Below are 27,900 nucleotides of genomic sequence, written 5' to 3' on the forward strand. Positions count from 1 at the left end.
GATTAGGGGTGGTTCTGTACGTACTACGTATAATTCCTTATTCAATGCTGGGGGGTCCCTCTTGAGAAGCAAGCCGTTGTAAACAAGACCACAGTTACCTACGTAACTACTTATATACATTTATCTAACAAAAACCAAACTATTTCATAATTTCGTACCTCTGAATCGGAATCACGTTGCGTGGCGAAGGGATCGCGCTGTTCGTGGTCGAGATACTTCTCAAGGTTGAAGAAGGTGTCAAAGAATATCGGCGTCAGCTTGCACCGCTTCAGGTCCGTCAGGGTGATCTTGCCTTCCTCCGCCGGGTGCACCATGTCCAGCATCTGTCCGACACATTGGATTAACCTCACATCCGCCGAGATACCAGACACAATACACATTCGGCTTCAGCTGAACGCGCCATAGTCTGTCTACAGCTTCAGCTGGGATATGGCATTTGCTGAGCTGCAGCCGTTTCGGCATTATTTATAATTCAGTTGTTAGTTAATTATGTATTTTTGCCGATTAAATATTTTTCTTTCTTTCAAAACTATGTACTTACACCTAAAATTTTAATATTTATTTAAGTACACAAGATAAACTTTCGAAATAAAAAGGACTTGAAATGTTACTAGTGTAGTTTAATAGTTACAAAGAAAGCTAATAAAATTATCTATACTTATTTTTTTTTATATTTAACTGCTATAGTTTAGAAAAGAAATTGGAAGTGTTGTACTTAGTTTAGCAGGAACTAGCAAATTAACTATAATTTTACATTTTGCCTAGTCGAGACCCATGTACCTGCAGACAAGCAGTACCTTCTTTATGACACATCACTAATATTAACGGCCTCGGTCGTACAGTGGCTGAGCATTGGGCTCACGATCCGGAGGCCCCAGGTTTGATTCTCGGCGGGAACATAATTACATAATCACTATGGGGTCCCCACCTGTTTAGCCTGTTTAAGCATGAAAATAATGGTCGACAACAGAAAATATCCATCGTCTATTATTGGCTGCAGTGGATATAGGTACCTCTCCAAAGCCACACAGACAATCTATGCGCACTACTAACTAGTACAGTCATGAGCAATGTAATGTACCCACTTTAGGACTCTGTCGCACTAACATATTTCACATTTAGTGAGACTTACAGTTCAATTTGTCAAAAAAGTTAATGTGACATGGTACCAAAGTGTATACATATTAATGCTCGTGACCATACGATGTAATAAATGTATCTTTTAGTCTTACCTCTATCACCCTAAGGTTGCCTGGCAGTAATTGCTGTTTAGCAATAAGGCCTATAGTGGTTACTTTATTTGTCTGTACATGTCCTGTGTTTATGTTTTTGTGCAATAAAGAATTATTGTTATATTGAGTCTTACCTGGCATAAACAATCATTGAATGGTAAGGTCTCAATGCCGATGGCTTCCATCCTCTGCATCTGTTCCTCGTAGAAGTATTCCAGCTCATACATAGATATGTAGCCGTCTCCGTCTATGTCCATACACCTGGAAATTCCAATTTATTACGTTTTATCATGGTGTCTTTCGGGTTTTGCAAGAGGATGTTCTCCCCTCAAAGTTGACCCTGACACCAGGTTTGATGGGGTTGGTAATCCACCTCACAACCCACACGATAGAAGTTGAACAAACTAAACAAAATCATGTAGGCGATAGTGTTGTAAGATTTAATCTATGGTTTACAAGTACGTTTAAGAGGAGCAGACTAAATACAAATATCACACAAGATAGATCATCATCATCATCATCAGCCCATTAACGTCCCCACTGCTGGGGCACGGGCCTTCCCTATGGATGGATAGGGAGAACGGGCCTTAAACATCATACGGGCCCAGTGCGGATTGATGGTTATTAACGACTGCTAATGCAGCCGGGACCAACGGCTTAACGTGCCTTCCGAAGCACGGAGGAGCTCGAGATGAAAGCTATTTTTTTTCGCAGACCGAGCGCGTTAACCGCTGCGCCACCGAGCTCTTCGAAAAAAAAGTACTTAATTCTATATAAATACGTGAAATAGAAGATTGGTGATTTATAGAATGCATTGTACCTACTAATGCTAATATCTAGATGGCTGGTTACGTGACCTGGCGGCATCAAAGTTCCTCAAGTACCGCCATGCATGCAATGCCACTCAAAGTTTCTGTATCTAGGAATACCTTGGCGAACTCGCAATGCTGTCTGAAATTTCGACGTCCACAAGACTGGATAAATTACTAAATTGCAGCACGAAATCTAGGTACTATGGTGTCAATACGGTAGGCGTTTTAGTGGCAGATTTTTCTTTACGGCCAAATTCATTGCATATCAACATACCACCGATGTATAATTGTAGATTATAGCATAGCCACAGGTAAGTTGTATACGCAGTTGGTAATTTGTAGAACAACGCAAATCAATATATCATTCGTGACATGGCCAAATATATATCCTACAATACAATCTTTTGTCTTTTTGCAAATATCCAGTTATAACATTACTAGGTGTTAGTGACACCGTAACGAATACTGAGGGGGGTGATTCAGACCGTGATTCTGAGTTGATATCAAGTGGAATTTCATGTCGTAAAACACATGAAAATTTTAGTTTTTTAATTATTTTCATTTCCATACTTTTGCGACGGAAAATTCTGAGAATCATGGTCTGAATGATCCCTCAAAGTTGTCGTTACGATGTCAGTGACATCCTGTATAACGGTAACTGTACTTTCAACCGGATTTTTGCAAAAAGATAAAACATTGTCGGATATTTTTGGCTGTGACGTAAATGATACTGACTTTGTGAAATTCATCCATTGTATGTTCGTGCTCACCTAAACCAGTATTCAATGGCAGTGGGGTGCGTCTTGTCCTCTTCAGCCAGCAGGAACCAGACGAACTCCGTGTAAGACATGCGGGGTTCTCCGTCCGAGGTCAAGCGATTTTGGTTTCCCCGGGTCACGCACCCGGATAACACGCGCTCGATCATCCGACTCGATAACGCTGTAATCATAATTCATGATAATGGTGTCGATTCGGCCAACCACCAACTTAATTTTAACTTATTTTAGGGCTAAAACTAGCCTGCATCTCCTTCTTGCAAGTATTGTAAGTAAAAGACAACAACAATTGGGTATTTGACTAGGTCAAAGATAAATTATAAAATGCTACTTTAGAAACAGAAGGTAATCTAAGATGATCAAAAATCAATCTAATTTTACTTTTCGACTTATTTTCGAATTTTATTTATGAATTAAGTAACAATGAGTACGACGTTTGACCGTTTTTATTGATGACGTCACAGGTTAGTATTTCCTTACAAACCAAAGAAAACTTTCGTTTTGACGTTTCGTAAAAAGTAGGTTGTCAAGGAGCCTATTTAAATCTTCCTAGTGTCGGATTGCCTAACATGACACTTCCGGATTGACAGGTCCGGTCATAATAGAAGCGGCTGCCTATCTGACCTTCCAACCCAAAGGGAAATATAAAATAAAAAATCTTAATTATTGGGAAGATGACTGGGTAACGGGGTCTGAGTACTCGTTACAGCTGTGCTACGATTGCTAATAATTTTAATCGAAAGTAGATGTTTTTCTTCTGAAGAACTGAGAAAATCTTAAAATATTTTATACATTTTTATATTTGTAAGCAAAAATTCAACTAAGTACTCAAATAAGTTTCCAGACTCAACAGTTCTAAGCTCTTAAGCCCGACTTTCTAACTTTAGACTTCGATGATATAATACTATCAGATATTTCAGAGGGAACACTAATTAATTCAGTCTCCCAAGAACTTTCCGTAGAGAAATAAGCCGACAAAAATCTTAGTCGACAAAGTTAATTTTATATGAGATAGCAACCTAGTGTTATATCACTTAAATAAGTTTCAATTAAATTTGCCAAAGATCTATTGGACTTGTCGCTTCTCTCGAAATCTTTGTTCTGGTTTAATCTAGTTATTTTACTTTACGGATTTTTATACCAGGATCTACTTACCATGGTCGTTGTGTCTAGCCAGGTCGTGTTTATCGATGAACAGATCGTGGTCCCTGTCCAGTTCCCAGAATTTGCAGTAAATTACGTAGAAATGCTCATAACTGAAAGAAGAAAATGAAAAACGGGGTGTTAAAAAGGCCACATAGAAGCAATTCATCTAAAAAGCAATTGTAATTTGACATTTGTGCAATGTCTCCAATCTCTATTTAAAAAGAGTGAATATCAAGACAACGTTTACAGATATAATAGTACTCCTAAGTGATGGTGTTGTTTGGTTCAATAATCTCAATTTGAAAAGAAGCAATCTTGTTTTGTTAAGAGTGAGTCTGGGGGTCTTCAAGGCTAGAGTCAATAGGCATTTACTAGATAAGCGTGATCCATCCTAGACCTCATCGTCACTTACCATCAGGTGAGATTGTGGTCAAACGCGAGCCTATATAATTAAAAAAAAGTGTTGTTACCTAAAATATTGTGTGACTTGGTTAATGTCTTCTTCGTCCTCTAGCAGCTGTATGACTTGCAGCAGGTTGGACCGCCTCAGTTCGGGGATCGATATCCTGCCTGACCACGACCGGTTCACACAGTAAAATATCCTAGCGATCACCTGAAACACGAGTGGCACAAGTTCAATATGTGAATAAGGGTAATTCCCAAAGGCCTGCGGGAACTCCAGTGAATTTGTTTATGTTTTACACGCGTACGGTGTATTTGTGGGAAATGATTGTTCCGTCGTTTTGGTGCCGGTAAGTAAAATATTGCATTTGGGTAAGTACCTATATTTTTAAAAACTTTTAGGTAATTTCGGTGGCACATTTCTTCAATTCAATTCCAAACACTTTATTGCACATGAACACAAAATAAAATGACAGCAGAAGTACAATCGGCGGTCTTATCTGTATACAGCAATTCCAGACAATTTTTTCTACATTGTCGTAATGCGCAAGTATTGTCGCTCTATTCTTGCAAAGTAGATTACGCCATAGAAATCATATAAAGAGTTTTAAAATAGTGTGTAGTTCGCTACGCAAAAAAATTACGAGCCGTACCCTATACCAAAATAATAAGTAAGTATGCCAAAACACTTACAGTATGTACGTATCTGGAGTGAAATTCCGTGGCTTCTTTGAGGAAGGAGAGTCCAGGGTGTGTGTCCACCACGTCTTGGACCAACGGCACGAAGTCTTCAGGAGCCAGCGTGTTGCTCTTGCCGCGAGTGAGCACGAACACGAACCTCGACGCCTGGTCGTGGCATTGCGATGTCACTCTGCAACGATAATTTGAGGCTGTAAGATTCCGGCCAAGTGGTGAATGCCATCCGAGGAAAAAAGCTGTAACTTCTTGTATACTAAACTATTAAGCTACTGACACAGCGTGACAGACAGTCTACACGTTTTCCTGTATACTTCTTAAATACCCGCTTAAATTGACTAAAGTGAACCCCATCTTTTCTGGGGAGTGAGATCAAGTGTGTCTGAGAAGCTATCATAGCAGCCTAATAAAATTTACATCGTCAAACGCCTTTTAAATGAAAGCACTCCCAGGGATTCTCCTTTTTGGAACTTGATTAACGGCCGGTCAAGATACCTAGGTATGTAATAATGATCTAATTTGGAAAAGTTAGCTTTCTAAATTGACCCAGACGAGTCAAACTACTAAGAATGTGTACTAAAGAGCTTGCGTCATGCCAGCTGAGGTAGTCAAATGCCGTTAATGGTTCTCTTATTTATACACAGTTTTACTTTTACGGTTGCTTAGAATGTTCGGAAACTGTTTACACCCGTATTCTAAAATGTTCACTTTACTCTTCCTCCAGTCTTTAGTTGGTATTTAAAGTGACATTTCCGTCCTCGACTTGAGGACTGTACTCACTTGGAGTCGAGCATATCATACTGCCAACAAAATAATACGAAATTAATGACGTCATGTTGAAGCACACCGCGGACACCTCATACAAAAACCTCGTTTTACACAGATACTGCACATTGACGTTTTATCGTACACGCGCATCTGCGTGTGTGACGTCTGACGTCATAGGATAGAAGATTAAACTTTGTTCGAGGGGAGGTGAGGTAAACGTAGTTTAGTCTCTGGTGGGGGTTGGAAAGTTGCCGTTGTATATTCTATGGCCGAGGCGTCGTCCAAGAATACCAATTTTGAGCTGAGTTCGAGGAAGACCTTGAGGTCGTCTCAACTGAGGACGGAGTCAAGGAAGATTCGAGTGTTCGAACATCTTAGGCGATTCTCACACTGCCCCGCATAATGCAGCGTAGCGCGTGGAAGCGTGTTCTTCCGTTGCTTGTAAGTATCTCCGTTTGTTTGGAAGAACACGCGTCCACGCGCTACGCTGCATCATGCGGGGCAGTGTGAGAATTGCTTTACGGGTGTTAGTTTCTTGGCCCTTTTGTTTCGCACGAGAGAAAGAAAGCAAATGAAGTGATGAAAATCGGGTTAAATCAATAATTGTTCCTTCGTGTTTCTACACGGTGCCAGAAGTGGTTATACATTGTAGTTATTTGAAGTTGCTTTGTAAATAGGAAGTATTGCTAATATTAGAATTGGGTCGGTTTCTCAGTGGTTGTCAGTCATTATTTACTTATGTAGCTATACAGGGTGTTGGTGATGTCGTAACGAATACTGAGGCGGATGATTCAGAGTTAATATCAAGTGGAATTTCCTGTTGGAAAATTCATGAAAATTGTAGAGTTTTTTTAATTAATTTCAGTTCCATACTTTTGCGACGGAAAATTCCACTTTATATCAACTCAGGATCATGGTCTAAATCACACCTCAAAGTTTTCGTTACGATGTCACTAACAAACATCCTGTATAATATGTAGCTCTTACAACTTACAGTTTTGTAGGTGTTTTGTATAATTAGCATTCGATATTTCGTTGGCATGGAGATCTTATTTATAGCATAATCTACACCTAGGTGTAGTCAATTCACTAATGGATAATGGATGAAACCAGGGGCCACAAAGTAATTTTTGTAATACGGCCCCACCGGGAATCGAACCCGAGACCTCCGGATCGTGAGCCCAACGCGGAAACTGGACCACGGAGGCCGTCCAGCCCAGCAGTGGGACGTATAATATAGTATGTATGTATGTATAACTGCCAAGGAGCAGACACTCTATCAACTGTTCTCGAATAAAGAATATGACGTCACATTAAGTAGGTACCTATATCATTATTTAGATACACCTAGATACGCATTAACACCTGATTAGTTCTAATTAGTAGAATATTCTTGACCGGTTACTCGAGGTTAGCTTGTTAGCGAGTCCTACGTCATCGCGATGATGGGGGCATAGAATATTAGCGTCTGATATAAATACTAACTGTTAAAATTTTGTCAATATAGGTATTTCAATTAGTTACGCTATTTACTAAAAAGTTGTGTTTATTTAATATAATATGCTTCACTACAATACTACCTACAACGGGAAAGCAAAGAATTAATTTATTAGGTAAGTAAGAAGAAAGATTTTACCCATGTTTCATCTTCTGGAAACCTATAAAATTTCCTGTCTTTTTGGTAGCGGCTTAATAAGCATTCAAACACGGCGCAATAATTCACCATAATGTCGCTCACACAATTATTGGAGAACAAAAATGATAGTCCGCGCACAGCTGTCACTTCTCAAGTCTAAACTGTGTTCGAGGGGGTTGAGGTAAACCGAGCTCAGACGCTGGTGGGGAGGCGGAGAGTTGCCGTTCTATTATACGTAGTATTATTCCTTATTCTGTGCTGTTACCTAAAGTCAATGAACTTGCAACAATCTCAGTAGGTACTACGGTGTCATGATTATTGTTTGAGTTTAATAATCATTGGGGTATAAGAGTCTTATTACTCATTACATATGGACTATTAATTTACCTACACTTTTATCGTCCAAGCAAATGGGGCTATAATTTAGTAATATTTTAAACGTATGGCAGGCAACGCAACATATGTTCTGATGTCAGAAGCAGCTTTTAGTAGAGGAAGTTGTACTATGGAAGTTGAGACATTGTAAAACGATCTTCTGTCTAACATAACAGACTAATACGTGGGCAATGGGCTGATCTTCTGCCACCATACAGCTCATATACATCTTAAGACTTCGCATCAAAAGCGACTTTGCCCTACCCATTAGGTATCCGTATGTAGGTAGTCTTCTTCTATCATGTTCTCTGCTGTCTTCTGTATTTCAGAATGCATATAACCCGGGTACTTTCAAGGCCAGAGTGAACAGGCACCTTCTGAGCGAGCGAGCTCCATCTTAGGCCTCGTCAATGTCTTCGGGCAAGTCTGGGGCCAACAGCAAACCCATCAAAGGTAAAAAAAATGTGTGTTATGAGGTGGATGCCAGCTTCAGCAACCCTTGGTATCAAGGTTATTACGTACCCACTACTTACATACGTTCCTACATAGTAAGTAGTGACCGGGACCAACGGCTTAACGTGCTTTCTGAAGCACTTATCTAACTTCCGGCTAATCGCAATCGGGTCATCATCATCATCTCCCTAGTATTATTTGGTTTTTCACAGGGTCCGATTACCTAGCCTGTAGATGTAACAGGTCCGGTTTTTTACAGAAGCGGCTGCCTGTCTAACCTTCCAACCCGCGAAGGGAAAACCAACCCAATACAGGTTAGGTCACATACCCTCGAAAACGCATTTCTCGGGAATGTAGATTTCCTAACGATGTTTTCCTTCACCGCTGAGCACGTGATAATCATTTATGATCCAAACATGAATTCGTAAACAAAATCGAGAATCATTCGCGATCGGGTGATCCGCCTATAATATCTTAACCAAACCAAGGCTCATAAGGGGATTTTTGTGATATGTCCCCACCGGGATTCTAACCCAGGACTTTCGGATCGTGAGGCCAAGGTTGTAGGTAGTGTGAGATAGGTACTAACTCTCGCCAGAAGTCGATGAATTTGTGTCCGTCAACGGGGGCGTGTAGGCTCTGCTGTGTGGTCAGGAATAGCGGCATCTTCCAGTACAGCGGACACTCGCACGCCTTCACGATGTGCTTGAAGCTTTCTCTGGGTACCTGCGGACAAGGCAGATGACACCATCAATATTTATTTTCATACAGAATACAGAACTTTATTAATAACATGACGTTACATGTCGGCCTCACCTACCCTGGTGTCACCCTGGTGTGGTAAAATAAAAAATAAATCAAAATAAAATCCATTTATCTCATAATGGTGCTAATTCCTGTAAATACCATCTAATTTTATTTTAAGTTATATCTGTCATTTTCTTATCCGCCGAAAAGGAAAGGGAACACACGTAAATTTTAAGCACAAATCTAAACCAACCGTCTAAAAATTTTACGTCCGTCAATAACCCGACACAGTTAAGTAGACAGCACGTCAAACGGATTGCATACCAGGTACGTACCTTTTGATTCGCCCGGGTTATTCATTCATTTACTCATTCTTCCTAAAATTAAGAGCTGTGAATCATCCGTCCCTTTCCTTTTCGACGGATATGAAAATGACGGATATAACTTAAAATAAAATTAGGCGGTGTCTGCAGGAATCGGGGCCATTGTAAGGCGATTTGCACACGGCGCCGCGCACCGCCGCGGTGGGCGGTGAGGCGGTTCTCATGTCGCATTGGCCTATATGAAATCCGTTGGTGCCTCGCACACGTACACCGCCCGACCGCGCGGTGAAGCGGTGCTCTCGCCGCCACCGCCCCTCCGCGCTGCCATCCGCGCGGATGGGCGGCGCCTAGCACACGAGGAACCGCATAACCGCGCGAATCGTCGTGAGTGCAGGACGTGTTAATGTAACTTAAAAATGGATTTCGATGTCGAGAAGTTTATTTCGGAGATTGAAAGTCGCTCTGCTATTTGGAACATGAAAAAACTTTTATAGAATAATATGAATGTCCCATTTCGAGTTCTGCTTTGCAAAAATGGATGAACCCAATATCTTCTTATTTTTTTCTTTCTACGCCATAAATAACTCCACAAGAGCCAGATTGCTGCCACCACTTCAGCGTCCATTATTGCCAGTGTCTGTGATCAAACTGTCTAAAACCGCGTTAAATCCATCCGCGCGGACAGGCGCGTAAACCGCCTCAGCGCGCGGAGCACCGCTACGAAATCCGCTTCACCGTCGCCGTCCTCCGCGGCGGTGCGCGGTGCCGTGTGTGAATCGCCTAAGATATAAAAATGACAATTACATAATGTTAATTTAAAATTAAAAGTTACAATCAAAAACTTTGAAATAATAATGAAATTAAAGTTAAAATTATTAAAATCAAAACTACTTAAATGTAAAGTTAAAACCATAATTATTAAAATGAAACTTTATGGTTCATGAAGAATAGCTCAACCTAGATTGGATTGGAACCTTCGATTGCAAGCTTCGGCTTGGAAGGCATACTCCGACCAACTCCATCGACGTAGCAAGGTGTCTTGGCACAAAAAGAGTACATTCAACTGTCCAGTCAGTTTGGTCACGCGCGTCCCATGGGCCATCGTCCCAACTTCCGCTATTATGGAAAATGGGCCGCCCCACGTTCGTACGCCAACAGAGCGGTACTAATGCGATCGCTAATCGTTATGACGTGCCAACTCTCTCTCACGTCTACACAATGACACACGTGAGAAAGGGACAACTTTACCTGGGAGATGCGTAAATAAGCACCCGTCGCTTTGAATCGCCGAGATTTCCAGGATTTGTGGAAATATGGCAAATGTTCAAGGCACGGTATTTTGTTGGAAGTAATATTATTTTGGTGGTAACTTTAGGATATCAACATGTTATTAAAAGAAACTCCTCCATTATGTAAAATTAATAGGTGCTCGTAAGCGTAGGTACCTATGTGTATTACTTCTCAAAAACGTACAAGATTTTGGACTATTATTTCAGTTAGAAAGGTAGGTACCTATTTGTTCTTTTCAAGACATCAATTTTCAGTTCATTAGGTTGCAACAATATTAGGTTGTTTCCCTACTTTCATCAGGTCAGTTGCTTTCCCAATATACCCTTAAAGGTTTACCTATGCACCTACCTATGTATGACAATATTATGGTAGTTTAATAGAATCGAGTACAAGCAAACACGTATTAATAGTATTCCATAGATAACAACAACATTTCACGTGACTTTCTCCTTTTCCCTACAAGTTTCATACGCAGATAAATCACTCGACGGGATATCTCCTCTTGAATGAAACTATTTACAAGATTTATTACACAAGCATACGTGAAACTCGTAAATTGTAATAGAAATCTAATGTTTACTTATAATAGCATTCATACATAATACGAACACACAATGATTAGAAAATGTGTGACTATAATACATAGTCACTCAAAAGCGCATCACAAACCGTTGCGTTGCTCAGAACTACATATTCATCATCATCAGCCGTACGACGCCCACTGCTGGGCATAGGCCACCCCCAAGGATCTCCACGACGATCGGCCCTGCGCTGCCCGCATCCAGCGGCTTCCCGCGACCTTCACCAGATCGTCGGTCCACCTTGTAGCGGGCCTACCCACTGAGCGTCGTCCGACGCGTGGTCGCCATTCCAGAACCTTTCCGCCCCATCGGCCATCGGTTCTCCTCGCTATGTGTCCTGCCCACTGCCACTTCAGCTTTGCAATTCTCCAAGCTATGTCGGTGACTTTAGTTTTCCTGCGGATCTCCTCATTTCTGATTCGATCGAGCAGGAAAATACCGAGCATAGCATAACCATAACTACATATTACCGGGTAAGTATTAACTTTTGGTATTTGGGTCTAATTTTCTATTCATTGTGCCCAATTGTGGTGCATGCCCCTAGCCTATGTAGCATGCTTAAATGCGCCGCTGTCTCTATCACTGACCAAAGTAGGAGTGTTAGGTGCTGAAGTCATAAACTGCCTATATACGTCCCACTGCTGGGCACAGGCCTCCCCTCAATCAACCGGAGGGGGTATGGAGCATACTCCACCACGCTGCTCCACTGCGGGTTGGGCGGGTTGGTGCTGAAGTCATCATAATTTAAATGATACTACTAAAGAGTATGCAACAAAAAAATATTTCTCCGAAATTCTTCCGAATAGTAAAGATATCACGGGCAGTCGAGTAAAAATATCGCAGCTAAGTGAACACACAGACTCGTAAAATATATGTATAAGTACTTACACTTTACCTTCACCCTACTTTCATTCACAAGATTAAACATTTTTCCGACTGCGTTATGGCTGCTTTAGTTAAGCGATTGATAAATAATGTAATGATTCCAGTTTTATAGCCTTCAATATCAATTTTGTTTCCTAAAATACGTGTATGCCTGGCTGGAGCCTAACACACGCGTTGAATCTGAATTTGAAAAAACGATAAGTTGTCCCAAAAACGTCTACATAAGTATTAGGTACTTACTTTAATACTTTATTTTATACATATACTTTGTATAAAATAAGTATTTCATCAACATTTTACATCAATCTTCTGACAAAATTTAGCCAGCTGTTCTAAAATAATGCAGTATTCTATCCATTGAACTGCTAAATAGGTTTGCTGGTGTCTAATTAATTACTTTAATTCATTAAACCACTCTAGTATATTACGACGTAATCTCTGCCTACGATCTATCTGTCAATGACACTTAGGTTAGGGTTTACTTTTGCAAGTTTGGCTGAACCATTTCATTCTTGCCTAATACCTTGTAGTACCCTGATAGTAATACCCTGAGTATAGTAATACCCTGTAGTAATACCCTGATAGCTTGGTCCCTTGCTGCTTAGTGAAGCAATTATAATCTTTCTCTTTTCTTCTTCTCCCTCCACCATCTACTGCTTGCTTTTAGTATTGCTTCTGCGTCTATTGTCTTAGCAGATACATTTTGTTCATATATTTTTTCTGTAAACCTCTTCAATATAAAGTGACTAGACTAAAGCGAATGTAAATTATTTTACTGCTCTATTTGATCCAAAGTTTTTCTTACCGTACCATCTCTTAACTTTTCTTTAATCAACTGTTCTGTTCCAAATCAATAGCGGCCGTTCTTTAAACTTCATTTTTATATCGAAATTCTTCTGTATGTATATAAGTGTACCTACAAGTAAAGTTCCCGGATTTGGGATCTTGTGCGTTCCCTTTCCCCTAGAGCGGGAGTCGCGGGGTCGACGACCGAGGAAGTGGGTCAGACTCCATCAGACCAGCCTATTTATATCAGCCATACTATATATCTTTGACAACACTGTCCGCCGTAGAAACAACTTGTTTAGTTGACTATAATTATTACCTATAATCGATTATGTTAGAAAGTATTTAGGTATATATTATTATAATAATACTTACTTGCATCGTACTTGTTATTAGGAGACACGTGTACTAAAAGCACTAAGGGAGTTCTTAGTGCGTACACATTCGTCTTCACTAACGACAGAACAGTTAGGTATCTTCTGATGTTGAAATAAATGTTTGGAAATTGCAATTATTGTACCTTATCCTTACAATGGCCCCGATTCCTGCACACACCTCCTTATTTTACTTTAAGTTATACCTGTAATTTTTTTATCCGCCGAAAAGGAAAGGGACGGATGATTGACAGCTCTTAATTTTAGGAAGAATGAGTAAATTAATCAATAACTCGGGCGAATCAAAAAGGTATCTCGCTTGTATGCAAACCGTTTGTTCGTTGACGTGTGCTGTCAACTTAATTCTGTTGGGTTATTGGCCAATGCAAAATTTTTAGACGGTTGTTTTAGATTTGTGCTTAAAATTGACGTGTGTTCATTTTATGCTTGTCGATTACCCGTTCCTTTCCTTTTCGGCGGATAAGAAAATGACAGATATAACTTAAAATAAAATTAGATAGTATTTACAGGAATTAGCACCAGCGTCTAATTTAATTAATATTAGGTGTAGATAAGAAATCTTTTAATTTCATTTTATTTATTTCAGCCGCAACATGGCGAATAATATTATACTTTAATAATCGTCTACTTTACTTAAAACTTGATATACACATACATACATAAGATCTCGCCTATTTCCCGTTAGGGTAGGCAGAGGCCACGGAATTCCATTTACTACGATTCTGACATACTTCTTCTAACATGAATATGCACGCTCGCCGATTTAGAGTACTCTTGAACTGACCATTGCTTGTCTTTATTTTGACCAGAATAACAATGTGTGAATATGTAATTATGCCTGGGTGTAATAAAAAGCACCTACAAACATAAAAAAAAAGAGATATAAAAGATGCATATATTATGTCTCTTATCCATGAAATTAGAAGGTGAAACGAAGGAAAATCTGTATAGCGCCATCTATACTGGTTTTGAGGAACTTTGTCTGGATAGTCTCTTATTCAGTTCAGTTTCAGGTTCTCCTGGGGTCTGGCTGAAAATCGGCGTCGTATTGCCCCCATGTGGTTGGATACGACATTAGCCGAGCTAGTACCCTTTTTAGTTTTAAGTCTTACATTTTATATTTAAGACGTCTTAAACTTAAATAAAGATTTTGTCTATCTATCTATCTATAATTGCCATATCTAATTATTATTCTGTTTAAGTACTAACTACATCGAGTGCTTATTTAATCAACACTTGTACATTAAACGGATCGAGGCTATGGGAACTAACGCCTACGGATTGACGTAACTTTTTAACCAAAAACAATTAGCACAACAATAGCTCAAGCTTTAACAACCGTATAGGATACATGATCTGAGTGGACCTCTGTTGGTAAGTAGGATCTATTTGTTATATAGGTTTCCATATTTTTGTGTTAATTTAAAACAAATGGAAAGCTTTTTGCGCAGAATCGTTGTAAATTTTGCAACATTCTGGCTGAAGTCAAATTGGATTACGCGGTCGAGGCGCGTGTGATTTTCAATTTCAAATAGCCCGGGGCAGAATTTTATTACAACTACCTATCTATAATACAGGGTTATTTATTAAACATCAACAAGCTCGCAGGACTAGATAGCTAACACCATAAACAACAACATTTGTTCTACGACTTTCTCGACTTCTTTTTTCTTTTTTCGTCTTGATTTGATTCCCGTCGGAAGTGATCTTTTCATTGACTCATTCATTTTAAAATTTATAGCTGTCAGTCATCCGTCCCTTTCTTTTTCTGCGGATAAGAAAAATACATCTGCTAGAATCAGCATCAATGTTTCACTATACAAGTCCCTAGCATTATCCCGTTTCTCACAGAAGACCTGAAGATTTGACAGGTCCGGTTTTTTACAGAAGGTACTGCCTGTCTGACCTTGCAACCTGCGAAGGAAAAACCGACCCAATACAGGTTAGGCCACATACGATGTTTTCCTTCACCGCTGAATCTGTGATAATAATTTATGATCCAAACATGAATTCGTAAACAAATTCGGCAATCATTGGTTTAGGCATGTGCTGGATTCGAACCTGCGACTTCAAAGTGAGAGGCAGGCGTTCTACCAACTGAGCTACCACGGCTCTATTAGAAGGAAGAAACTCTTGGTACATTAACGAGAAGACCTATTGGACTAATAATTGTACCTATTAATTGATTAAGAACACAATCCTCGTAATTGATTTTTATCTAAAAGTGATACCACTGCTCTACTATTCGCGGTATTTAATAAAGACTTCACTATTTACGCTGTCAATTGCTATTTTCCATTCAAGTGACTACAAAATAACGATTTATAGATGCTTAGTGCAATGGAGTAATTAAATAGCAAAAGTAGCATTGTATGTGATGCTTGTGTAAGCATGAAGTTATCGGCCACACACGACGGGGTTTTATTACTTTGTTTTTGGTTCATTCAAATAGAGCGCGACCACACCAGACAGATTCACGCCTGGTTTTTTTAAATTCTGATAAGTAGTTTAGAAGTTCATTCAGGCTTTTATTGACGTGACTTATTGAAGATTTGCTGCAGATGAAACAAGAACTACTTGGCCGGACAGATGGGGAGCGCTGAAGACTCTCACCCGGTACAACGTTTAAGACAACAGGCCTGAGGGTGCCCAGTTGGGCGCGAACCTCGGCTCAGGACGTCGTCTAAGAAATTCATACAAGCAAACACACAATAGAAGGGAAGCTACAAGGAAAGAGAGGAAGGGGAAAACCAAGAAGAGCTTACGTGGAACAGATTGAAGAGAAGGCGAATGTCGTGTCTTATAAGGAAGTGAAGGAATTGGTCTTTGATAGACATGTATAGAGAATGCTAAACCGACAATAGCGTGGCACTTAAATTAGTGATGATGAGTTTAGAACTTAGGAGGGTACAAACCTACACATATATAGCGATCATAACACATAACCATCATTTTTGCTTCGCCGCAGTGGATAAAAAGAAAGACCCAAGTTTATCAGCGATCTTCTAACATCGTCTCTAGCTTGTTAGCTCCCAAAGTAAGTAATCCAGCGGCTTTCCATCCAATCAGGGCGATATCTTTGAGATTATCTGCCACAACGCCAACCAGCTGGAATGTACCGCCCTACCCTGCGAACTGACCCAGTTGCTCTTAAATAGCTTAGTAACGATGAGTGTCTGGAATTTTCTAGACTTAATGAGAACAACGCGTTTTACTGAAGTCCTAGAATTTTTTTTTCGTTTTCGTTAATGATAGCGACATAAGCTAAGGAAATTACACTCGGATAATAAATTGTATCTAACATCTCACGACTATATCCCAAATTGGGGTAGTCAGAGGTACATCGATCAAGATGAACTAAGTACTACACCTCACCGAGCTTTCTGTTAGACCAACGCGATAGGTGGTGATCCGTATAATTGGATTGGTCAAAAAAAAAAGTTTTCATCTCGAACTCCTCCGTGCTTCGGAAGGCACGTTAAGCCGTTGGTCCCGGCTGCATTACCAGTCGTTAATAACCATCAATCCGCACTGGGCCCGCGTGATGGTTTAAGGCCCGATCTCCCTATCCGTCCATAGGGAAGGCCCGTGCCCCAGCAGTGGGGACGTTAATGGGCTGATGATGATGATATAAGTAACTAGCTGCTACCCGCGACTTAGTTTCATACAAACGTTACCACCCCTTTTTCCCTCTTCGGGGTTGAATTGCGGAAAATCTTGTCATAGTGAGCACCTACGTCCCCAAAGGAACCCCCATGCAAAATTTGACTCTTAGCACTTGTAGTTTCTGAGATTTCGTGATTAATCAATGAGTGGTATTTCGCTTTTAAATCTTAAATATATAAAAGGAGAAACTGACTGACTGACATATCAACGCACAGCCTAAACGGCTAAACGTAGGCACTTGAAATTTGGAAGGGACGTAGCTTAGGTACCGTAGAGGTGCACTAAGAAAGGAATTCCCGAAATTCCCACGGGAACGGGAATTAGCGGGAAAATCCTTTTAAGTTAGACGCTTGAAATTTGGCATGCAGGTACCTTAGTTAACTTAAAGCTTAGTTGCAACAAGATATTGCAAAATTCCCACGGAAACGGGAGTTAGCGGGAAAAAACATTTGTATGAAAAAATCTAAACTGCACAGTTAGATGCTTGAAATTTGATATGCACTCCCCCACACACAAAGATCTCTCTTTTATAACACGCCACGCGGACGAAGTCGCGGGCTAAAGCTAGTATTAAGTATATAAAAGATGACTACTGATTGATAGGTACTAACTAAATAAACATTTCTTAAGTAAATAAGTATGTATTACCTATCAATGTTCCATGTAGCTCTTAATATTATCCTCATGTCACGCGAAAAGCACTTTACGAGCAATATAGGTACCTATCGCATTTGGATTTCAAATTGATACAGGAATAGGTAGGAAAAGATTTGTAGCAATTCAGATTCGCATCACGCTTTGGTACCGTATCACCACTTTTGCTTATTTATCGCCGTTCTACACATAGAAGTGGAAATACAAGCGTTTGTATGTGTGTACCGCCGAATTCGAGGACATTATCTCAATTTGCAAATGGATAAATGTGTAGGACGCGAGACATTGCAACTTGTAGCACACAAAATAATGTCCTAATTTAAATTCAGGGTGGATTTCCATGCGTTGCGGCGTTCACCCCGCATTTATCTACGTTGCCGAACTGTCAAAACTACGAAAATGTAGACTGCAATATCCAGCGTAACTGGACACCCTCAGGCCTATTGTCTTAAACTTTGTACCGGGTAAGAGCCTTCAGCGCTCCCTATTTGTCCAGCCAAGTAGGTAATGGCATCTGCGGCAAATCTACAATAAGTCACGTCAAAAAAAAACTTTTGTGGTGTGGCGCCAAGCCATCAGGTGTTAAGAGTATAGGTACCTAGACGAGTTTCCGCACTGAGTGAGCAGTTTAGTTCAAGATGTTGACTTAAAATGACTGAAAATGTTTAGCATGCATACACCACAGAAAACAAACGTATAGGTAAAATTTATAATTACCTATCTCTCCGAGTTGAGAGAAAGTTAACTGTTTAAATGGTTTAAACGCGGTCTGAAGCTGTCGCAACGTTTACCGCATATTTAAACTAAAGACACTTTTGGTCCGCTTTTGACACTTTTGACACACGACTCTTTAGACACCACATAACATAAGCTCAGGAATATATCCCAATTGGGGTAGTCAGAGGTATATCCATCGCAAGGTCAACCATGTACTCACACCTCACCGAGCTTTCTGTTAGACCAACGTGTGATGGTGAGCCGTATCGCCGACACAATCCACATAACAATAGATATAAGAACCAGGGGAGTTAAAAAGCCACATCGAAGCAATTCATCTAAGAAAGCATAATTGCTATTTGACATTTGTTGACTGCGCAGTTTATATGCGCAAATGTCATATTGCAATATTGCTTTTTTAGATGAATTGAAGCAATTCCGTGTTCTTTCTCCCTTAGAAGACTATCAAATACAGCTTTTAGAACCTAACGCGTCTCTGATATATCCCTCTCTATATCCCTGATAGACATACTGATAAATAATATACTGAAAGAAGTAGACGGCCATGGATCTCCCACACGTTATTAAGGTAGGTAGGTACTTACAATAAATAATTTGACATCAACTATATTGTAATAACTTGACATGAATCCTGTACTAAGTACCACCACAGGAATCCAATTATCATTCCTGCAAATGGTCGATATAAATATTAAACTGATATGCAAAGAAACAAATTCGTGTTCCTAATATAACGTACAAGTCCATTATTATTAGTAGCGGCATGGAAGAGCGATTGACCCAAATTGTGGTGAATGAAGAAAGAGGTCGCGGGCTCGGCTGATACAAGTCGCTCTTTGAAACCAAAGTGCACTTCCGATAGCCGAACCACTATGGTGCAAGACTTTATATACCTACCTACTATCATTATTATACATATACATAACGTACATCAGTAAGTACCTACTTAATTTTATAATAAACTTGCTTTTACTCGCGATTTCGTTCGCGTGAAATCCTACTAATCAATTAAAAATAAAACAATCAATTAAAAAACAATCCATTGAAAAATTTCAATCAATCAATCAATTAATTTTTTTGGAGTGCAATTATAGAAATTCTATACACCACTTTTACGTCTTTAGGGGTCGAATTTCGCAAAATCCCGTCTCAGTGAGCACCTACGTCCTAAAATGAACCCCCATGCAAAATTTGAGAGTCCTTGCACTTGTAGTTTTTGAAAATTTGTGGCGACTGGGTCAGTGACCTTTTGCTTTATTACATAATTATACAGGGTGTTATTGACATCATAACGAATACTAAGGGGGATGATTCAGACCACGATCATGAGTTGATATCAAGTGGAAATTTCTATCGGAAAATTCATAAAAAAAATATGTATTTTTTATATTTTTTCCATACTTTTGTGACGGAAAATTCCACTTCATATCAATTTAAAATCATGGTCTGAATCATCCCTCAAAGTTTTCGTTACGATGTCACTAACTCCCTGTGTAGTAAATAATGTCATACCGCATTATGAATTTTATGAAACAAAATACGCTATACAAGTAAGAAGATGGGAAGAAAATCTGGGAACCAACTAGGAATAGCGAAAGAGCCGTAGTATAGTCCAGTTGGATGAACTAACTCTCGCTGTGAGGTCGCAAGTTCGAAACCAGCACTTTTTATAGTTATTATTCGATTGTCCGCGGGTGATATTCACTTGGTCAAAACTGTAGTTTATAAAGAAAGTGCATAAAATTACAATTAAGTAGATCGACGTTTGCGCCATAGCGATTGCGTTAGGAGTGTGGAATCTGACTGGATTGTTTTAGTCGCAGACTCCCACACCGAGCCTTATTCGGAGCACATAAATATTACACAGGTTGTTATATCCACACAGTAACTGCCTTTGTTGGATAAAATAATGCATTCGCCAACATTCTTAGGCTTTATATACGTCGTATACTTACAAGTAGTGTAGTTCTTAGAAGTGGCGAACTATGTATATAAACACTTTGATACCATGTCACATTAACTTCTAAGACAAATTGAATATATTACTATAGTAACATCATCATCATCAGCCCATTAACGTCCCCACTGCTGGGGCACGGGCCTTCCCTATGGATGGATAGGGAGATCGGGCCTTAAACCACCACGCGGGCCCAGTGCGGATTGGTGGTTATTAACGACTGCTAATGCAGCCGGGACCAACGGCTTAACGTGCCTTCCGAAGCACGGAGGAGCTCGAGATGAAAACTTTTTTTTTTGTGTAACATATAGTATAGTAACATATTATACATCAATTGAAGTATAAATCTCCCTAAATGACAAATATATTAGTGCGAAAGGATTGTAATGTACATGATTAGATATACGAACTTCTTATAACTTCAAACCCAATAAAACCAAAACCAAATTGGAGATGTCCTTAGAAAAATTCAGTACGATCTACTCTGGCGTGCGTGTATGAAACGACTGATGAATGTGGCGGAAGCAAGAGGAGTACCTATGTCAGGATCGAAGCAAAAGGAATTCTCTCTCTGCTTACCCTGGTGGGAAATAGGCGTGAGTTTACGTGCGTATATAAAACGAATTAGATAAGTTCCACACGGAAGTAGGAATGCTTACTTCCAAGTTACTAAACAGACACCAAACTTTATAAGTACTAACTACTTACATTCGCCATAAAAAATCGCATTCACACAGGCATAATTCAATAAAATACTGAATTATGCGTCTATTTCCTGACGGCGTAACAATAGTGGCATGAGGACGTTATTTGCATTATAATTTGTTTTTGTTTTGTAATATCCGTGAGAGAGCTCCCACGTCCTCGCAGCGACAATGTGACCCACAGACCACAGACTTTGATTGAACACAATCAAGATAAATCCGCAATTGGGTTTTGTACTAGGTTCCAGATAAATTATGAAATTCTGATTACTAAATAAAGAGATCTAAATGTGACTAAAACTGTTTTCTTTTATCTATTTAACTTATTTATCAATTGTAATCAAGAAAAACGTAATAATAAGTGACGTTTTTCTAAGACGTCATAGTGCTTTTAATTTCATACAAATTCAAATTCATTTTTTATTCATTTCGTGTTTTGACGTTTAGTAAAAAGTAACTAAGTAATTTGACTAGTTGGAAAATAGCTTGTACCTACCTACCATCTTTTTGTTGGCCTTTTTTTTTGACGTGACTTATTGTAGATTTGCCGCAGATGGCATTAACTACTTGGCCGGAATTTTTGTTGGCCGTGTACCTACACGGCCAATAAAAAGAAACAAGATTATGAAGCTTAAGTACTCGAAAGATACGTTTGTTGCAACTTACAATCAAGCAGAAAGTGAGGACCTACCTACTAACTTTCGTTTTTTGTTATTACGAGTTATTTTACTTTTCAATAAAAAATCTGTTGTACTAGGCAACTTATTAAAAACATTATGATTTAGCACAAGGAAACGGCGACTCACAAGTAAGTCTTGGTACTAAACTAACAAAGAAAACGTATAAATTCCGATTATAAAGAAATATATTCCATTTTCAACGATACTTGTAAAAGAATCATACAAACGAGAACGGTGAAGCAATTAAAGTGAACTCCATATAGAGACATGCTCCTCGAATACAGTGCCTCGTTTAAAAAGAACATAATGAAACTAATATCACTTGCATCTCCAGATCGTACCAAGTAAAGGTGCCAGCAAATCGAAATTCTTCCGCGTCGTATGCGCTGTCAGAGTTTTCAATTTTACAAGTTTTGGTGAATTATAGGTTTATGTTATGTAACCAACCAACCTGTAAGTCTGTTTGGCTGTTAATGTTTTAAAATAGTAGAGAAAAAAGTTATTACGATTAAGTAACTTACTTCACAAAGTTGGGTAGGTAGGACATGTTGAATATTTATTAGAAGTAATCCAATAATGACATCACAAATACAAATAAAAAAAAGGCTAAGTTTGTTTCCGTAGGTATGAACTATATTCTCTACCAATCTGCACCAGTAACATTTATAAGACTTCACTTTAATTTGACCTCCACGACTTTGTCTGTCATCTCAGCCTCGAAAATTACTTGTTTTTCTGTTGAAATTGCTTAAAGGAAAATTGGCGAAACCTCGTACTTACGTATTTTACAAAATTTACATTCTAAAAGAGGGAAATTTGAATTTCTGATAAAGTGTGGTAGAGCTTATTATGTTTATGGATGAATATTATTTGAAGAAACTGCCTATGTTGCCAGTGTAATTAAGAGCACGGTAACAGGAAAAGGATATCCTGTGACATTCCTGCTTGCGTGCGATAACACAGAGGAATATAGAAAGATTGCTCCGGATGTAAAAAGGTATGTACTTAAACAAGTACCTAATTATTTCGTAAATTTCCTCCAGACTATTAACATTATAGATCGGAAAATGGAAAGCTCTAGAAGCCTTTATCAAGTTATAGAGGGCAACATAATTGAAGATACTCCGGTGAGCACGAATCTCTGGTATTTACGTTTTATGAGAAAAGCATAAATTACTAACTATATGTACAGTATGTTACCAATTAAAGGTCTCCATTCAGCAGAGCAGTTTCCATTTGTCAGTTTTCTTTAAGTGACTCGAGACAAACTTGTTGCAGAATAGGCTAGTTTCACTAGTCAAATCAGTTACTTTTTACTAAACGCCAAAACACGAAATTGCTATAGAATTTGTATAAAATACCTGACCTGTGCCGTCATAGAAAAACGTAACGAAATGTCGCACTTATTATTACATTTTTCTTAATTAAAATTCATAAATAAGTTAATAAGAAAAAAAGAAAAGTTTTTTATCACCTCTAGATCTGTTTTTATTTAGTAATCAGAATTTCATAATTTATCTTTGACCCAGGGGTTTTCCTTTCCCGGGTTGGAGGGGCTGTCAAATCTTTTAGGTTAGGTAAGCGGACCCTGTGAAAAACGGTATGATACTAGGGGTGATCTTTTACCTAGGAGAGTAACCAATTCTTGTATAAAATTAAAAAGTTTTTTTTCTTCAAGTCTTTTTTCTTTCATGCATTACCAGTGAGAGATTTAGTAGTAGGTACATACTTATTATTATAATTCTGTTATTCTATATTTACCCTATCTTCAATTTCAAAGACCTCCCAAAATACTACGAGCTTATCTTTATTGCCTCTGAGAGTAATTTTCTGATGTTATTTATTGTGGTTTTTGTACAATGGCCTCCGTTCAACCAAGATAGCATCGCTATTAATTAATCCTACTAATTACTGGTGATTATTCTATAAAACAGTGTGGGAGATGAACAAAATGTTCTTTAACATCTGTTTCTCGCATGTTATGCCTTGTAGCAGAGTACAATCTCTGTACATACTGGCCTTTCCTTCTTGCCGTCAATCATTTTAAATTTCGAATTTCTCATTCCATTCCGCAATTCAACGTGCAACCAAGCAACGTGCCGCAGCCTTGCAGTGCACTGCGCTGCGGTGCGGTGGTGCGGCGGTGCGTTAGCCAAGTTCGCGGAGCAAACGGGTGGTTGGGGTTAAGTTCATTAAAAAATGAATTCGACTTTGTAAGTTTGAATTCATATTTGGACCATAGATAATTGATATCACGTGGTTTCCAGGATTTGTGCCCGTTTAATGGCAATAGGCTTACCCCCTGTTACATAGAACATAAACTTAAGCGACGAGAAGTGGATGTATATACTATGCACCTATGCCTAACCCTTCCGGATGCAGGCGGGATGCTATGTTATATTATGTTGAGTTACACGAACCATTTCGAGTCACATTCGACCTCCATAATTTAAAATCTATTTGACCTACACACATGCAATTTTCCATTATCTAGTAAGTCAAACCACTTACTCATCCCAAATTCCAAATATCAATAAATAAGTATTTAATGTTCACAAGATATGAATGTCCGAAAATCCCTATTTTATTGACTAACTGACATGACTGACCAACTCACTTGGGTTAGTCAGAGGTACATCCATCGCAAGATGAACTAAGTACCAACACATCACCGAGCTTTCTGTTAGCAAACGAATTTACGAGAGTTTTTAATTTCAGCCACACCACATTTTAATGGTTATTAAAATACATTTTTATTTCAAGAAGCTGAATGAAAGAAAAGTGAAATAGATTTTGTTGCCAGCATCCTATGTCGTATTGGCAGAATGGAATGTGGGCCAATGCTTCTAAAGCGGTTTATGAAGTGTGAGACAATGGTTGCGGCGGCGCCAAATGCACTTGTTTGGCATATAAACAATTTTAGCCTATGGCTTAAATGTGTTTTTATTTCCAGTTATGTAATTTAATTTGTTGCAAAAATATCTTTCTATTTGTCACTTATCTACAAGTTTAAAATATGATACTAAATATATATTTTAAGTAGTCACATTCATCTCGTTTATTTTAGTGCCAAGTAGTAAATTACCAGTTGAGATAAATCTACAAAAAGTTACTAAAAACTGCAATAAAGTGTGTTATAGTGACAAGTGTTAAACTACAATAATTAATCAAGAAACACTAATGTAATGATGTATAGCATCGTTATAATTTCGTCAGTACTATATTATACTCATTGCATATCTGTAATACATCTTTACATACACATACATACAAAATTTGGCTTCGATCCTGAGACACTTCTCTTACTTCCTCCACATTTATTAATCGTTTCATACACGCACTCTGGTTCAGAGTAGATCGTACTGAACCTTTTTTAAGGACATCTCCAATTTGGTCAATGTACGTCCTTCTAGGTCTTTCTCTGCCAACCCTACCATCTACCATCGCTTTATATACCGCTTTCGTAATCCTATTATATTCTTCATCCGCTCTACGTGTCCAAACCAATTTATATAACATTCCCTTCTATATCTTTAGATACGAGTATTTCTTTCTACAGGTATTATATCTTTTGAAATTGAAGAACGGAGAGGGAATATACACTTGGTAGATGTATTGTTTAAAACCTCAAAATACCATTTCCTAATTCTTCTTCGGATCGTATTTTTTCTTCGTCGAATAACCGTAAAACGACAAAGGGAAGCCTACAATTGGTGGACTCGTTGGACCGCGAAGGGCGGAATGACATTATGTGTTTGAATGAGCAGTAATAATAGGGAACCGTACCGATGCGATTTGATGAGAATATTCTAGAACACAATAATGTGCAATGCTTCAGTAACTCCCTAAAATAGGCCGATGAATTGTCTAGATTAACCTAAGACAGGAAACTGATATTATAGTTACTTACATCTACGAGTAACCTCTCGACCGAGAGGACGAGTACGTCGAGTACGAGTGTCCTCTAACATGATGGACTAATGTTATGGGCGATAGGCTGATCCCTTATCACCATAAGGTTCATCATATCCATCTTTGGACTTCGTATCAACAGTGGCTGCAAGTTGTCTTTGATTACTTGTGGCTCTGCCCACCCCATTAGGGATTACGGGCGTAAGTGTATGTATGTATGTATCTACGAGTGTACTAGTAGGCAGAAAAGGTTTTTTAAAACTAGGAAATTCCTATTTAAAACTAGAGTTTTGTGGAGACCTATAAGTTTAATTCAGTTTAGAAATGGGAAATACGTGTTTTAACAAAATATAAAAAATATTATTACTTACACTCCCACCCGATATAAAGCCATTGTAACTGTAAAAAATACCTTATCTCGTGCTTATTGGAAGCTACATTGTCCATCTAAACCTTTCAGGGAATTGATACTGAAAACCGGTATCATAATTCGATATAAACGGACGACGGATAAACGTTATAGAACGGATAAGTCGGATAGTGTATTAAAAGAAATATAAACCGCTTTATATCTAATAGATTTAAGTATAGTAGTGTGTAAGTTCCTATTGGATTTGAGTTTTGAAAAGTTCGATGCGCACGGAATCAAGACATTGATTTCAATTCACAAGCTTTGCAATCGCTGCAATATAATATCGAAGCAATATGTTCAGATTTAGTACTGCAATCGTGTGTCTGTGTGTCATTGGTGATTGAATTTGATGCTGTCGATCAGCATGGCATTGCAGAACAGGCGTTGCTACGCGCTCATTGGCATCAAGCCAAGCTGCATCGCCCGTGCTCAGACACGGATTTTGAGGTCGGCGAGTTTGATGTGCATCAATATTTTACACAATAGAAAGACTATTTGGGGCACGGTTATTTTGTAAATTTGATATATTTAAAGGTTTAATTTAGATCCGAATTTTAAATCAATGGACCGCGGCGCGTGGACGATACTTTATTTATAGTGGAATTTTAATTCGGAACTACTAACTTTATTGTTGTTTTGTTGCTATTGTTGCTACTAACTTTATTCCCAACAATAAAGTACTTCGTTCTGAATTCAAATTCTGATAAATATAATATTTGATGAACATGGAAATTAGCATTTGTTTGTATTGTATTCGGATATGCGTTGGTATTAAAAGCACGTACATTGTTCACAGTGGGAACATTATCAACAAGAGTGTAATTAATTGGGAATCATACTTTGATAGATACACACAGATGAATAGAAGAAGAAGAGATAGTAGTATCAAACACTACTTCTGTAACGTTCTTCTGTTCGTCACACATACACAGTAGTCAGTACATTTTTGTATAATTAAGTAGAAGTAGGTTTAGAGCCAAACGAAGAGACAAATAAGAACCTATCGATATTGTAAAATATACTTATAACGTGATAATGACATCGTTATCTGGTTCTCGATCCGTGCCTGTCCCAGCCTGCTAAGACGGTTCAAGTGATAGATGTGATGCGAAATAGGGCGAAAGCTGCTCTTAGCAGATTTACGCCAAGATTCCGTGCGCTTATTTGACTTGTAAATAAAAAGAAATACATTTGAGACTTGACAACAAAACATACAGCTAAAGAAGTGCGTCTATTTATACAGTTTTACGACTATGAACGTCTTAAAGCTACAGTCTATTAAAACTTGCAACATTTTAAACAATCCATACTTACTACCTATGAAATTCTTCATGAAATGAAACAAGCTTAATAAAGATTACGACAGCATTATCCATAATCCTAAAGATGAGCCGACGATGCTTAGGCTGTTAAAGCCTAAGTTGACAGTGTAATCTAAACTTTGATTAATTCTTGTTTACCTGAATTGTATTCTTTCTCTGCTGGGGTGGAAGTGATGAACATAATTACATTATAAAAAACGCGTTCAGCTGCTTATCTTTCCGTTCATGTTATATAATATGGGGATTGCATTAAAAAAGGAGTGGAAAAGGCTCTACAAAGTCGGCAACACATGAGTGCTGCAAATGTCTATAAGCGACGGTCTTCTTTTTCTGATTATGTCCTCTCCAGCATGAGACGGACGAAGGACAAAGGGCTGTTAAGCTGTCACCATGCATTTCATCTTAAGACCTCAGTACCAAATTTGGCTGCAAACTATTTTCTGGTGTCGATATGATAGTAGTCGACCAAGTTCGTCCCCAATATGAGGGCTAGAAGGCTTGTTGGATATTATGAAAGAATCTCGCTATTGTCGAATATTTCAATTATATTAT

The 27,900-nt window shown here is 38.7% G+C and overlaps 1 protein-coding gene across 3 annotated transcripts in view; it reads right to left on the reverse strand.

Annotated features, from left to right (window-relative positions):
• The window catches only part of LOC126381688 (serine/threonine-protein phosphatase 2A regulatory subunit B'' subunit delta-like), a 237,631-nt gene that overhangs the window by 84,330 nt on the left and 125,401 nt on the right, over positions 1 to 27,900 (reverse strand). For all 3 annotated transcript variants that reach the window (XR_007568925.1, XM_050031150.1, XM_050031157.1), the window contains exons 3-9: positions 8,886 to 9,022; positions 5,062 to 5,239; positions 4,437 to 4,579; positions 3,976 to 4,076; positions 2,815 to 2,983; positions 1,367 to 1,493; positions 159 to 323 (exon numbers count right to left, since the gene is read on the reverse strand). Coding sequence is in view for 2 of the 3 variants with exons in the window: in XM_050031150.1 (XP_049887107.1) it covers positions 159 to 323; positions 1,367 to 1,493; positions 2,815 to 2,983; positions 3,976 to 4,076; positions 4,437 to 4,579; positions 5,062 to 5,239; positions 8,886 to 9,022 (1,020 nt within the window). In the remaining variant the exon portion in view is untranslated. The remainder of the gene's footprint in view (positions 1 to 158; positions 324 to 1,366; positions 1,494 to 2,814; positions 2,984 to 3,975; positions 4,077 to 4,436; positions 4,580 to 5,061; positions 5,240 to 8,885; positions 9,023 to 27,900) is intronic.

The sequence above is a fragment of the Pectinophora gossypiella genome, chromosome 3 (genome assembly GCF_024362695.1).
Source record: "Pectinophora gossypiella chromosome 3, ilPecGoss1.1, whole genome shotgun sequence".
Classification (NCBI taxonomy): domain Eukaryota; kingdom Metazoa; phylum Arthropoda; class Insecta; order Lepidoptera; family Gelechiidae; genus Pectinophora; species Pectinophora gossypiella.